This window comes from Microcebus murinus, chromosome 4, assembly GCF_040939455.1.
Source record: "Microcebus murinus isolate Inina chromosome 4, M.murinus_Inina_mat1.0, whole genome shotgun sequence".
In the NCBI taxonomy this organism is placed as follows: Eukaryota; Metazoa; Chordata; class Mammalia; order Primates; family Cheirogaleidae; genus Microcebus; species Microcebus murinus.
Genome location: NC_134107.1, coordinates 11,085,208 through 11,097,730, shown reverse-complemented (window position 1 = coordinate 11,097,730; position 12,523 = coordinate 11,085,208). Strand labels below are relative to the sequence as shown.

Here is a 12,523-nt window from a genome sequence, read left to right as displayed (position 1 = left end):
CTTCCTGCCTCAGCCTCCTGGGTTGCTGGGACAGGTGCGTGCCACCATGCCTAGCTAATTTTTAAATTTTTGGTAGAGACAGGTTCTCGCTGTGTTGGTCAGGTTGATGTCAAACTCCTGGCCTTGCTAGGCTTGGTGGCTATGTCTCTATAAAAAATAGAAAAATTAGCAGGGTGTGGTGGCGTATACTTGTACTCCCAGCTACACAGGAGGCTGAATCAGGAGGATCACTTGAGCCTAGGAGTTTGAGGTTGCAGTGAGCAATGATGATGCCACTGCACTCTAACAGGGGTAACAGCATGAGACCTTGTCTCAAAAAACAAAAAGAAAAACAAAAAAACCCAACTCCTGGCCTCAAGCGATCCTTCTGGCTTAGCCTCCCAAAGTGCTAGGACTACAAGCGTGAGTCTAGGCCTGACCAGAAATGTTTTCTTTTTATCTAGGCAACAGTGGGAAAGAAAAGTATTAGTATACATTTATTACAATGATAGCATGACATTTAACCTGTATTTATAAACTTGTTTTCCATTAGTCTACAAAAAGTTAAAAAAATGAGAAGAACCCTTTTGTCACTATCTGATACTATAAATATAAAAAGTAAGCATTAGTTCCTGTAGCTGAGATGGTAGAATCTGGTAGTCGAACTGTTTTATCTGCTTTGCCTGCTATGATCACGCATCCTTCAGTGCTTCTTAGATGTTATTTGGGGATCGTATTTGTGATTTTGGCCATATCTGCCTATCAGTGCTATGCTTAATATATGTACATAAATCTACTTTAATTTACTTCTTAAACTTAGCCTCCTTCTAAGCAATAATCCATTAAAACATAGGCTTGGTGTTTTAAAGTATGCATTAAAATGCATAATTTTTAAAATAAAAAATGTCCTTTAACTACCTACAATCATCTTCTTTAATGCCAGTGGCACAAACTCATACCTAGGGAAATTGTGCTTTGCCTCGTTCCCTAAGCCCCACTGGTAGTTTTTTGTAAACTTTCCTTAAATCCACAGCTACCAAGTGGCTCTGAATTTCAAAGAATTAAAATCTGTGCTTTGAACTCAGTTAGGGAAAGTACTAGTTAATGGGTAACTTGAACTATAGAACAAATTGCTCTTAAAACTGTGAGCAGTCTGTGAAACACAGCCACCTAATAATCTTTTTGAGCTTGTCTCCAGGACCTGTGGGGCAAGATGCCGAACCTTTGTTAGCCTTCATTTCCTTATTTTTAAAATGGGGCAGTATTATTTACGTCATAGGACTGTTCTGAAGATTCTGAAATAAAATATGTAGAAGGCTTAGCAGTGGAGACACACTTTCTACTATTGATAGACATTTGTGTTATTTCCGCTTTTGGACTATTTTGAATAAAGCTAATGTGTACATTCTTGCATATGTGTCTTTTGGTGGACATGTGCATTCATTTCTCTTAGGTACATACGTAGGAGTGGGACTTGCTGATCATAAATATTTTGAATTTTAGTAGATATTACCAGTTTCCCAAAGTGGCTATATACTATTATGTGCTCCCATCAGAATGTATGAGAATTCCAGTTGATCCACATCCTCTCCCACAGTTGATATTGTTAGTCTTGTAAAATTTAGCCATTCTAATGGGCAGGTAGTGGTATCTTATTATGGTTTTAATTTATATTCCTCTGATAAATAATGATATGGAAGCATCTTTTCATGTGATTATTGACTATTTGGGTTTTTTTGTGTGTGAGGTGCAGTCTTTTACCCATTATTATTATTTTAAAAATTGGAGGCTGAGTGTACTGGCTCATGCTTGTAATCCTAGCACTCTGGGAAGCCAAGGTGGGAGAGTCATTTGAGACCAGGAGTTTGAGACTCACCTGCGCAATATACCAAGACCTCTTCTACAAAAAAACACATTAGAATGTTCATTTTTTCCTTACAGATTTCTGTGTTGATTCTGGGTGTGAGTCCTTTGGAAATAGGTTTTGTGACTATTTTCTTCTAGCCTGTGCCTGGTGTTTTTACTCTCTTATTGGCATCTTTTGCCAAATAAAAATTCTTAATTTTAATGAAGTTGAATTTTATCATTTTATTTTCTTTTATGATTGGTATTTTGTGTCCTGTTTAAGAAATTTTTGTTCTCGTGTTCAAAAACATACATTAGAAAAATATTTGAAACTAATTATTTTCTCTACATGAACACAGGTGATGCCATGGAGAGCAGCAAGCCTGGTCCAGTGCAGGTTGTTTTGGTTCACAAAGACCAACATTCCTTTGAGCTAGAAGAGAAAGCCTTGGCCAGCATCCTCTTGCAGGACCACATCCGAGATCTTGATGTGGTGGTGGTATCGGTGGCTGGTGCCTTCAGAAAGGGCAAGTCCTTCATTCTGGATTTTATGCTACGATACTTATATTCTCAGGTAAGGTAGAGTTATTTAATTTCAAATTAGAAAATGAGGCTGGGTGCAGTGGCTTATGCTTATAATCCCAGTCCTTTGGGAGGCGGAGATGGAAGGATTGCTTGAGACCAGGAGTTCAAGACCAGCCTGGGCAACATAGCAAGACCCCATCTCTTAAAAAAAAATTAACTGGGTATGGTGGTATGTGCCTATAGTCCCAGTGACTCAGGAGGCTGAGATGGGTAGATCACTTAGCCTAAGAGTTTGAAGTTACAGTGAACTATGATCATGCCACTGCACTCCAGCCTGGGTGACAGAGTAAGACTCTGTCTAAAAAAAAAATTAGAAAATGAGACTTTTATGTACAAAAAAAGCAAAATAAACTCATGGATTATCTTTGATGTGTAAAATTTATTAAGAATTAATAGAAATTTCTTATTTCTCCTGTAGAAGGAAGGTGGCCATCCAAATTGGTTGGGTGATCCAGAAGAACCATTAACAGGATTTTCATGGCGAGGGGGCTCTGACCCAGAAACCACGGGGATTCAGATCTGGAATGAAGTTTTCACTGTGGAGAAGCCAGGTGGAAAGAAGGTAATAATGAAAAGACTTAGAAATTAACAACAACAAAAAACCGAGAACTTCAAATGTGCTGTGTTAATCCAATTGAAAAAATTTTTTATTCAGGTATCATAAATGCATGGTTTATTTTATTTTATTTTTTGAGACAGAGTCTCACTCTGTTTCCCTGGCTAGAGTGCCGTGGCATCAGCCTAGTTCACAGCAACCTCAGATAAGGCACCTAAATAATTGTATGTTTCTGATGGAACCTACAGGCAGGTGCTTAAGGCTCATGTAAGTGTTACTCATACTTTTTGATTCTCCTTTACATTTTCCCCCTTCTCACTTTAACTTATTTTGTTTGTATTTTGCTTTTTTTTAAGGTTGCAGTTGTTCTGATGGATACCCAGGGAGCATTTGACAGCCAGTCAACTGTGAAAGACTGCGCTACCATCTTTGCTCTAAGCACCATGACTAGTTCTGTTCAGGTAAAAACTACTTGACTTAGAAAAATGTTTGCAGAGGAAATAAGATAAAGGGAGGACATCTAGTTTAAGTTATTGTTCTGTTAACAGAATCCCTTTATTGATATGTAAGTGTTCTTTTTAGACTATATTTAGAAGTTAAGCTCTTACAAGCTCAAGAAGGAGCTAAACTATTTTTCTTCTTTGGTCATAATTATATATAAAATGCTCCAAGAAAAGTCTAAAAAATGGAAATTGAAATTACATCAGTTACATTATATAGAAAATGTATTTGGTAAGAACTTTGGAAAACAATATTTTAAACTGTAGAGGAAGAATTTTGTGATTTCAACCTTATATATGTAGTTTTCCAAAAGACACATAATATTACTGTTTGAACAGGCTTCATATTCTTATCTGTGAACTTTTAATGGTACAGAGCTTCTGTCAGTGCTTTAGGCTTATTTGGGATTTGTCTGAAGTAAGCCAGAATAGTATCAATCTGGATTTTTGTTTTCTAGATTTATAATTTATCCCAGAACATTCAAGAAGATGATCTTCAACAGCTGCAGGTATATATTTCTCATAAAAGTTTTAATATCATAATATATTATTTAAAAGTTTTAAGATTAAGAAAAATTTTAGAACTGAGTAGTTTTTAGCAAAAGATTGAAATATGCAGGAAGGTTTTTGGTTCATATTGTATATCTGTTGCTGGAGTGGATCAGGGTGGTCAGGAAGGCCTTGCTGATTTGGGCAGAGAATGGAAGAGAGTGAGTGGGCGAGTGAGTCCTTCAGACACATCTTGGGGGGAAATGTTATAGGAGACGTAGCAGCAAGAAGAAAGACCCTGAGGTGGAATGTGCTTGGCAGGAGCAAGGAATGGCAAGGAGGCCCGTGCTGGGATTGGAGGGTGTGACAGGAGGGGACTAAGTGATGAAGTCAGAGAGGCAGTGAGGTGCTGGTCATGCCAGGGCTTTTCCTCTGGTGGAGTGGGAGCTCCCAGTGGGTTTTCAGCACAGGAGTGACGTTATCTGACATTGTAAAAGGATCACTCTGGCAGCCATGTTTAGAATAGATTTTTAGAGGGCAAGAATGCATTCAGTGGGGAACTGGTCATGGAGCTATTAAAATAATCCAGATGAGGTTAAATAAATTAATATTTGTTAAATGCATAGAACTATGTGCCTGGAAAATAGTATGTGCTTAATAACTGCTAGCCATTATTGTTATTACCATTTTCTATAGCAGCAGTTCTTATCTATTTTTCCCATAAAACACTCTTCAGTTGATATTCCAGGGTTGGATGCAATTCTTGACATGGTTCTCTAATTCCGCTTCTCCCACTGACATTCAGGAAAACATACCAGAATGTGAGTGAGTTAGTAGGTCATTATTACAGAGATTACTTTGAATTAGTTCTATTTTATATTCCTTTAGAAAAACAAAGAATTGGCCGGGAGCGGTGGCTGACGCCTGTAATCCTAGCTCTCTGGGAGGCCGAGGCGGGTGGATCATTTGAGTTTAGGAGTTCGAAACCAACCTGAGCAAGAGCAAGACCCCGTCTCTACTATAAATAGAAAGAAATTAATTGGCCAACTAATATATATAGAAAAAATTAGCCGGGCATGGTGGTGTATGCCTGTAGTCCCAGCTACTCGGGAGGTTGAGGCAGAAGGATTGCTTGAGCCCAGGAGTTTGAGGTTGCTGTGAGCTAGGCTGACGCCACGGCACTCACTCTAGCCTGGACAACAAAGTGAGACTCTGTCTCAAAAAGAAAAAAAACAAAAAACCAAAGAATTGAGAACAACAGTGAAAAGGACAAAAATTAAAATAAAAAACAAATCATTTCTAAACTTTGGCCCTTAATGTTACTAATAGCAATTGCTTATACTTCTTTATTGGTGGCTCTATACCAGTGGCATGACTCAGTGGTTGAGAGTTGTTACTCTGTAAAACTTTTTCATCAAAAATTGACTTTGTCACCATTTCACCTGAAATTTATTCCTTTCTAAACTCTGTCCTTTCACACATTTCTTTCTCCTTTTTTTGAGACAGAGTCTCACTCTGTTGCCTTGGGCTAGAGTGCCATGGAGTCAGCCTAGCTCACAGCAACCTCAAACTTTTGGGCTCAAGCAATCCTGCTGCCTCAGCTGTCCCAAGTAGCTGAGACTACAGGCATGCACCACCATGCCCAGCTAATTTTTTCTGTATATATTAGTTGTCCAATTGATTTCTTTCTATTTATAGTAGAAACAGGGTCTCACTCTAGCTCAGGCTGGTTTCGAACTCCTGAGCTCAAACGATCCACCCACCTCGGCCTCCCAGAGTGCTAGGATTACAGGTGTGAGCCACCACGCCGGCCCACACATTTCTTGAATACCTAAGTTGTGCAAGGTAGAAGACCAAATGCCGTAGATATACATAAGGTCACATTCACTGGTATCAGGTATTACAACTTCAACATATATTTTGTGGGGCACAATTCAACCCATAAGAGGTATAATGCAGTTATATAATTCCTTTTTGATAGTATTCTCAAGAATTCTACCATCCTCTGGTTCCTCAAACCCAGGATATATTTAAGCATGTCTTTTCCATGATCATTTCAACATCAGCCTTTCCCAGTTCTTTTTGTCTTGTTTGTCTTGTATAGTCCTCTATCTTCTGTGATGATTTTGTTACTTTTTATATGACCTTATAACAGCTTTCTAGCTGATTTTCCAGTTTCTCCTGCCTAAGAATTAGACTACACACTGCTGAATCATCTTTATAAATGATTTTGGGATCCTGCTACTCACTTTCTCAGACATCTGTTTTTCAGGGTATTGCGTTAAAGCAGAGCCTTGGTTTATTCTTCCAAGCAGTCCGTTAACATGACTCTTGTTTTCTTTGCATTATCAATGATGATTTTTCATTTCATTCTAGCAGAAGCACTCTTCTTTAGTAAAAGAAATGTTCATAGTTCCTACAGAATTCAACTTGCTTAATTCTTGTTACTTTTGAAATAAGCTCTTTGTTTTTTTCTAGTATCTTTCTTCACTTTAGACCATATTATTTCCTATATTTGACTTCAATTTAAAAAAGTTACATTTTCTTTTAGACTTTCCTAAACTAATGCTTTGAACTCTACTACTTTGTATTTTTGAGTCCCATTATAATGGGGTTGTAGTTTTAAGTGTTTGGGAACAATTATAAAGGTAATACATATTAAAGTTTGGAGATTATTTGTAGTTAAAATGCATTGTTGATTTTTCTCTGTAGTAAATAGTCTAGTTAAGATACTGTTTGTGGTTTATGCAACAGACTTGGTGACAGAAGGATTTAGGGGGTGAGGTAGAATCAGATGTTATGGATAACTTTTTAAATTTCTTTTCTTTTTTTTTTTGAGATAGAGCCTTGCTTTGTTCCCCAGGCTAGAGTGAGTGCCGTGGCATCAGCCTAGCTCACAGCAACCTCATACTCCTAGGCTCAAGTGATCCTTCTGCCTCAGCCTCCCAAGTAGCTGGGACTACAGGCATGTGCCACTATGCCTGGCTACTTTTTTTTTTTAATTTCTTGACTGAGAGGGAATTCTGGAAGATCTGTGTTTAGAAGGGAAATAGAGGGGTCTTTGGAATGGAATGTTTGTGAGATCAAAGAATAGTAATAATAGGAATAGTTTAATAATTCAAAAAAGATCAGGAAGACCAGGTGTGGTGGCTCATACCTGAAATCCCAGCACTGTGGGAGGCTGATGTGGGAGGATCACTTGAGCCTAGGAGTTTGATGTTGCAGTGAGCTATGATGAGGCCACTGTACTGTATCACAGGCAACAGAGTGTGTGACTCTATCTCCAAAAAACAAAAAGGGGAAGCAAAGAAGTCACCAACCCCACCTTTTGATCCTGAAACATGTGGAGTGTGAGAATAGTAGTCACTATTTGAGATGTCTATGGGGAAAATTGTGTCCTCAGGTTTTAGTTAAATCAAGAAGGTAGAAGTAACTGTAAGTTTAGGGGAATGTATCCACTGTGGTCCTGAAGTTGCAGATGATAAAAAGTAGGGGTGTGTGGCGGGGAGTGAGGGAAGGGAGATTCAGCGCATGATGGAGATGATAGTGCCTTTGCCACAGCCTTTGAAGCTGAGGTGAGGGAATGTGGTGGATACCTTCTGGGCATTGACTGGTGAAAATAGGGATGCTAGGCATGTTGGATTTACTTACTTTTAGCCCCTGGACTTAATGGCCAGAGGACTTACCTCGCTTGACAAGGCTGATGGTAGACTTAGTAACTGCATAAATATAAATGTTAAAAAGGAGAAGATAATATGCTTATATGCCTGGAATCCACAGGAATCAAGTAGAAAATGATTTAGAGTTTAAAAAAATAAATAGCATACCCATCACAAAATAGAAATAAAAAATCAGTAAGCTTTCTTTTCTACTAACAATAACCAGTTTAAAAATGTAATAGAAAATGTTCACTATAGCAATAAAATGTTAAAAACAGAAAGACCTAACAAGATTTCTGTGAAGCACTTCAGAATTGTATGAGGCATATAAAAGATTTAACCACATACAGAAATGTATCTTGTTTCTTATATAGGGGATGATAATAGCTAACAAATATTAACTACTTACGCTGTACTAGACACTGTGCTGTGTATTATAAATATTATCTCCTTTGGGACTGATTATTACAAAGTTGTCAGTTCTTCCCCACTAAACAAAATTATAAAGGCATTATTTTGGGAACCTGACAGAATTGTTTCCAAAAACAAAACAAAAAACAATAAAACATTTATTTATTAAGTGCTAAGGAAGAGAGATCTGAGGTATTATAGGGCCCAACTTAGGGGTTTGGAAAGTTTACCGGATGGAATTATTATTTTTACTCCATATGCTTTTTATGAAATTAGAGGTGAGATTGTCTTTTTTTTTTTGAGACAGAGTCTCACATTGTCATCCCAGCTAGAGTGCAGTGGCATCATTATGGCTCACTGCAACCTCAAACTCCTAGGCTCAAGTGATCCTCCTGCCTCAGCCTCTCGAATAGTTGGGACTACAGGTTCATGCCACTGTGCCCGGCTAATTTTTCTATTTTTAGTAGAGATAGGGTCTTGTTCTTGCTCAGACGGGTCTCAAACTCTGAGCTCAAGCTATCTTCCTGCCTTGGCTTCCCAGAGTGCTAGGATTACAGATGTGAGTCAGGGTGCCCAGTGCTTAGAAGTGATACTGTCTTTGTAAAAAAAATTAGAACACCCTGGCTAAAGCTGAAGTCCTCCTTGCCCCCATCCACAGAGGTAACCACTATTATTAGTTTTGAATATATCATTTTTATTCCTTTTCTGTGTATTTGTAAACACATATATATCCCTATAGAGAACATATAACACATGACCACAATCCCTTATCTAAACCCCTTTGAGGCTAGATGTGCCTTGGAATTGAGAATTTTAAAAATTTTAAATAGATAATATGGTGCATATAACATGAAGTCTTAAGACAGGAGTGGGTGTTTAGGCAGTATCTCCTAATTAAACATGTTAATATTTCACGACAAAATGTGTGACTAATTGTATGAAATGGGGTAAATAAACCCTATAAAAAGCCTCATGTCAGTTTAAGCTAGGTTTTGCCTCCAAAAGAGTTTTCTGCCTAATTCAGGGATGTTAGAGCTTTTTGGATTTCAGTACTACAGATAAGCAGTTTTGAGTTTTGTATAGTTTTGTATGTATGGTTTTATTTAATTTATATATGGTATTTTATATGTATTGAATACTTTTCTTAAAGCAACGTTTTATTTTTTAACAAAGGAATATATGTGCATGGTTTAAAAGTCAGTAATATTGCAAGGTTTGTAGTAAAAAAAAGTAGCATCCTTTCAACACTTAGTCCCTTTCTCCAGAGTTAACCACTTACAGTTTTTTTAGCTGTCTTTTCTGCTCTGTGCTTCTAGATTTTTAAGAACATGCTGATACTATACCCTTTTGATTTTTAAAATTAATAACTTATAAAATTAGGATTTATTTACTTATTTCCCTGTTTGTTTGTTTTTTTTTTAAGAGATGGGATCTTGCTATATTGCCCAGGCTGGTCTTAAACTCCTGGGGTCAAGTGATCCTCCTGCCTCAACCTCCTGAGTAGCTGGGACTACAAGGTGCTCACCACCACATCCAGCTAATTTTTTGTTTCCATTTTTAGTTGCTTGGCTAATTTTTTTTTATTTTAGCAGAGACAGGGTCTCACTGTTGCACAGGCTGGTCTTGAACTCCTGGCCCCAAGCAGTCCTCCTACCCTGGCCTTCCAAAGTGTTAGGATCACAGGCATGAGCCAGTGCACTTGGCCTGTTTAGTTTTCTATGTGCTGATCACTAATGCATCCACAAACTCATAGACTCCTAAAACTTTGTAGTATGGTCTTAATACTTGGAGTATTATTTTTCCTTGCGGAGGCCTTGTTCCTGGGTGCCGTGTTCTCCTGTCTGGACTGCCCACTCTGGACCTGGTCACCCAGTGGCCTGTCTTTGCCACCATCCTGGTAATATCTTTTCAATTTCCATCTCAGTTGGATCATTTAATCATTTGTTTATTTACTCCTTAATTCTACTCATTCTCCAGTAGCTTCCTCCTGAGAAAGCATGCATCGGAGGTAATTTTTTTGAGGGAGGTCTTGAAAGTCTGAGTATATTTTTATTTTATCTTAGAATTATAGAATGGAAATAGTTTTCTTTTAGAATTGTGAAGACATTGCTTCATTGCCTTTCAGCTTCCAGTGTTGCTGCTGAAGTCCCACACTATCTGATTCCTGATCCTTTGTATGTGACCTTTTTGTTTTTAGCTGAGCTTCTAAGATCTTATTCTTGGCATGAGTTTTCATTGTAATATGCCTTAGTGTGGGCTTTTTCTTCATTCTTTGTAAGCTTTTATCTTCAGAAAGATAAGATGTTGCTGTTTCAACTAAGAAATAGTAACAGATGCTGTTAAAAAGCAGCATTCAGAAAACAAAATAGGGCTGGTCCAGTGGTAGTGGGTTATCAGAACTTAATAATTTAGTGCCACTAAAGTTTGTATACAGCCCCCACTACTAAATTTGACTGGCATTAAAAAAAAAAGAAAAAGGGGGGGGAGCTCCTAGAAATTAAAACTATAACAGCAAAAATGGAAAATTCAGTAGGAGAGGAGTTAGAATTTAAATTGGAGTAAATTCCCCCAGCAGGTTGAATAAAGATACAAAGTAGAAACTGGAAGGGAGACAGGGAGTGAGTGAAGGCAAGAGAGGATAAAAAAGAAGAGAGGGGACAGAGAGGATGGGGGAGAAAGGGTTTCAAAGGAGAAGATAAGAAGTAGGTGTAGGGCACACAAGAAAAGGAAAAAAGATCAGTTCAGGAGAGGCTTAAAATGTTAGTAACAGGTATTTTGGTAAAAGAAGAGAGAAAATTATAATATTTGTATTAAAATATAAATAATAGAATTTGATGTTCTAGAATTGAAGGACATGAGTTTTTGTTTCCAGCTAGAGCCTTTTCTTAGGCTGTCAGGTTTTAGTCTGAAATGTTGCTTCTCAGTGTGCTCATGGCCGAAGAATGACCAGACACACCAAAGTAAGGCAAGCACAAAAATGAGGTTAATTGAGGAGAGAAAGATAGGATTATAGGGCAAGAGGAAGGTACAGGATTACAGAGCATGATACATACACCAGAGATGACAACCAGACTCATTGTCGCAGCCAAGGGAGAGCAAAAGGAAGAGTGCAAAAAGGGGGTTGGTTATGGTCTCAGTCTTGTTTTATATTGCACAGATTGGGACCTCCCTGTGGCTCAGATGTTACCATGGAACCACTTTGATTAGACAATTGGAAGTTGCATGACCTGAGTCTTAACTATGCATGTGGGTTGTTCTAGTTCAATTTCTGGACTCTATGGTACCTATGCAGCTTGGCCCATGAGCTAGAGAGTCCTCTGCATTCTTTTGGAGCTGGCACACTAAGTTATAATTGGCTGATTTGTCGGGTAACCTATGAATGGATAGGATATGGCAAGGTATGGCAGTAGCTCAGGGCAGGATCAAAGTGGCGCAGGACCAAGATGTGGGCCTGGGGCCCACCCTTGGCCTTTTTCCAGGTGAGGCAATTGCACCAAGGCAAAGTGCTCACTTTCATCCCTAGGAGACCCAGAATTTCTTGCTAACGACCTAACAGAATGTCTAGTGGTCCTTGACTGTATTGAAGAGCGAGGCACTAAGTATCTGACTGGGAGCTTTGATAAGAGGCTGGGCCTTATGTACTGGGCCTTATATCAGTGGTCCCCAATGTTTTTGGCACCAGGGACTGGTTTCATGGAAGACAGTTTTTCTGGGGAGTTGGGGGAGGGGGTATGGAGCTCAGGCAGCAATGCAAGCAGTGGGGAGCGGTGATGTGAGCAGTGGAGAGTGGCTATAAATACCGATGAAGCTTCAATCCCTTGCTGCAGCTCACCTCCTGCTGTGTGCCCAGTTCCTAAGTTTCATGGAAGATGATTTTTCTATGGGGCAGGGTTGGGGGTGGTGGTGGGATGGGAAGGCCCAATTCCTAGCAGGCCATGGACAGGTACCATGCTATGACCCAGGGGTTGGGGACCACTGCCATATATTAAGTGTGGTGATTGGGCAAAATTATCTAGCTATTTTGTTGCCATTTGCTAAATGTCTGTATTTGCAGACCTTTATTCTTGTGCCTTTAGTTTCCCCAGAGATTTCTTTAAACTCCTGCTTGGGTGGGTAGAAACTTGCTGTGGGACCCAGCAGAGTGTGATGGCTAAGGAGTCCCCCACTGCTCACTATGTAGCTTTGATGTAAGTATCTGTTTCTGCCAAGGTAGGGGACTTACCCTCAACCTTAGCTGAGTTTGGTACCTAAGTGAGGATTTTGTTTTGGGGGTTTATCCTCTCCAGATGGTATACTTCCCATCTTCTGTGGGGATAGAAGAGTATGGGGGGGGTGCTTTCTCCAAAGACGTGTACACATTTCTTTAGTTGTTAGCCCCGCTACCTACCACACCCCCTCCTGGAACGTAACTCCATGCTTATATTTCTGAGCCTTTCTGGAATTCTGCTGAGAGAATCTGCATATTTGGCCACTGCTTCTCCCAGATTTCTTAGAAGGTT

At 39.0% G+C, this 12,523-nt stretch overlaps 1 protein-coding gene across 2 annotated transcripts in view; it reads left to right on the top strand.

Moving 5' to 3' along the window:
* Nucleotides 1-12,523, top strand: part of ATL3 (atlastin GTPase 3) — a 43,812-nt gene that overhangs the window by 16,773 nt on the left and 14,516 nt on the right. For both annotated transcript variants that reach the window (XM_012777851.3, XM_012777850.2), the window contains exons 2-5: nucleotides 2,184-2,398; nucleotides 2,828-2,971; nucleotides 3,322-3,426; nucleotides 3,924-3,974. In XM_012777851.3, coding sequence (XP_012633305.1) covers nucleotides 2,192-2,398; nucleotides 2,828-2,971; nucleotides 3,322-3,426; nucleotides 3,924-3,974 — 507 coding nt within the window. In that variant the 5' untranslated portion in view covers nucleotides 2,184-2,191. The remainder of the gene's footprint in view (nucleotides 1-2,183; nucleotides 2,399-2,827; nucleotides 2,972-3,321; nucleotides 3,427-3,923; nucleotides 3,975-12,523) is intronic.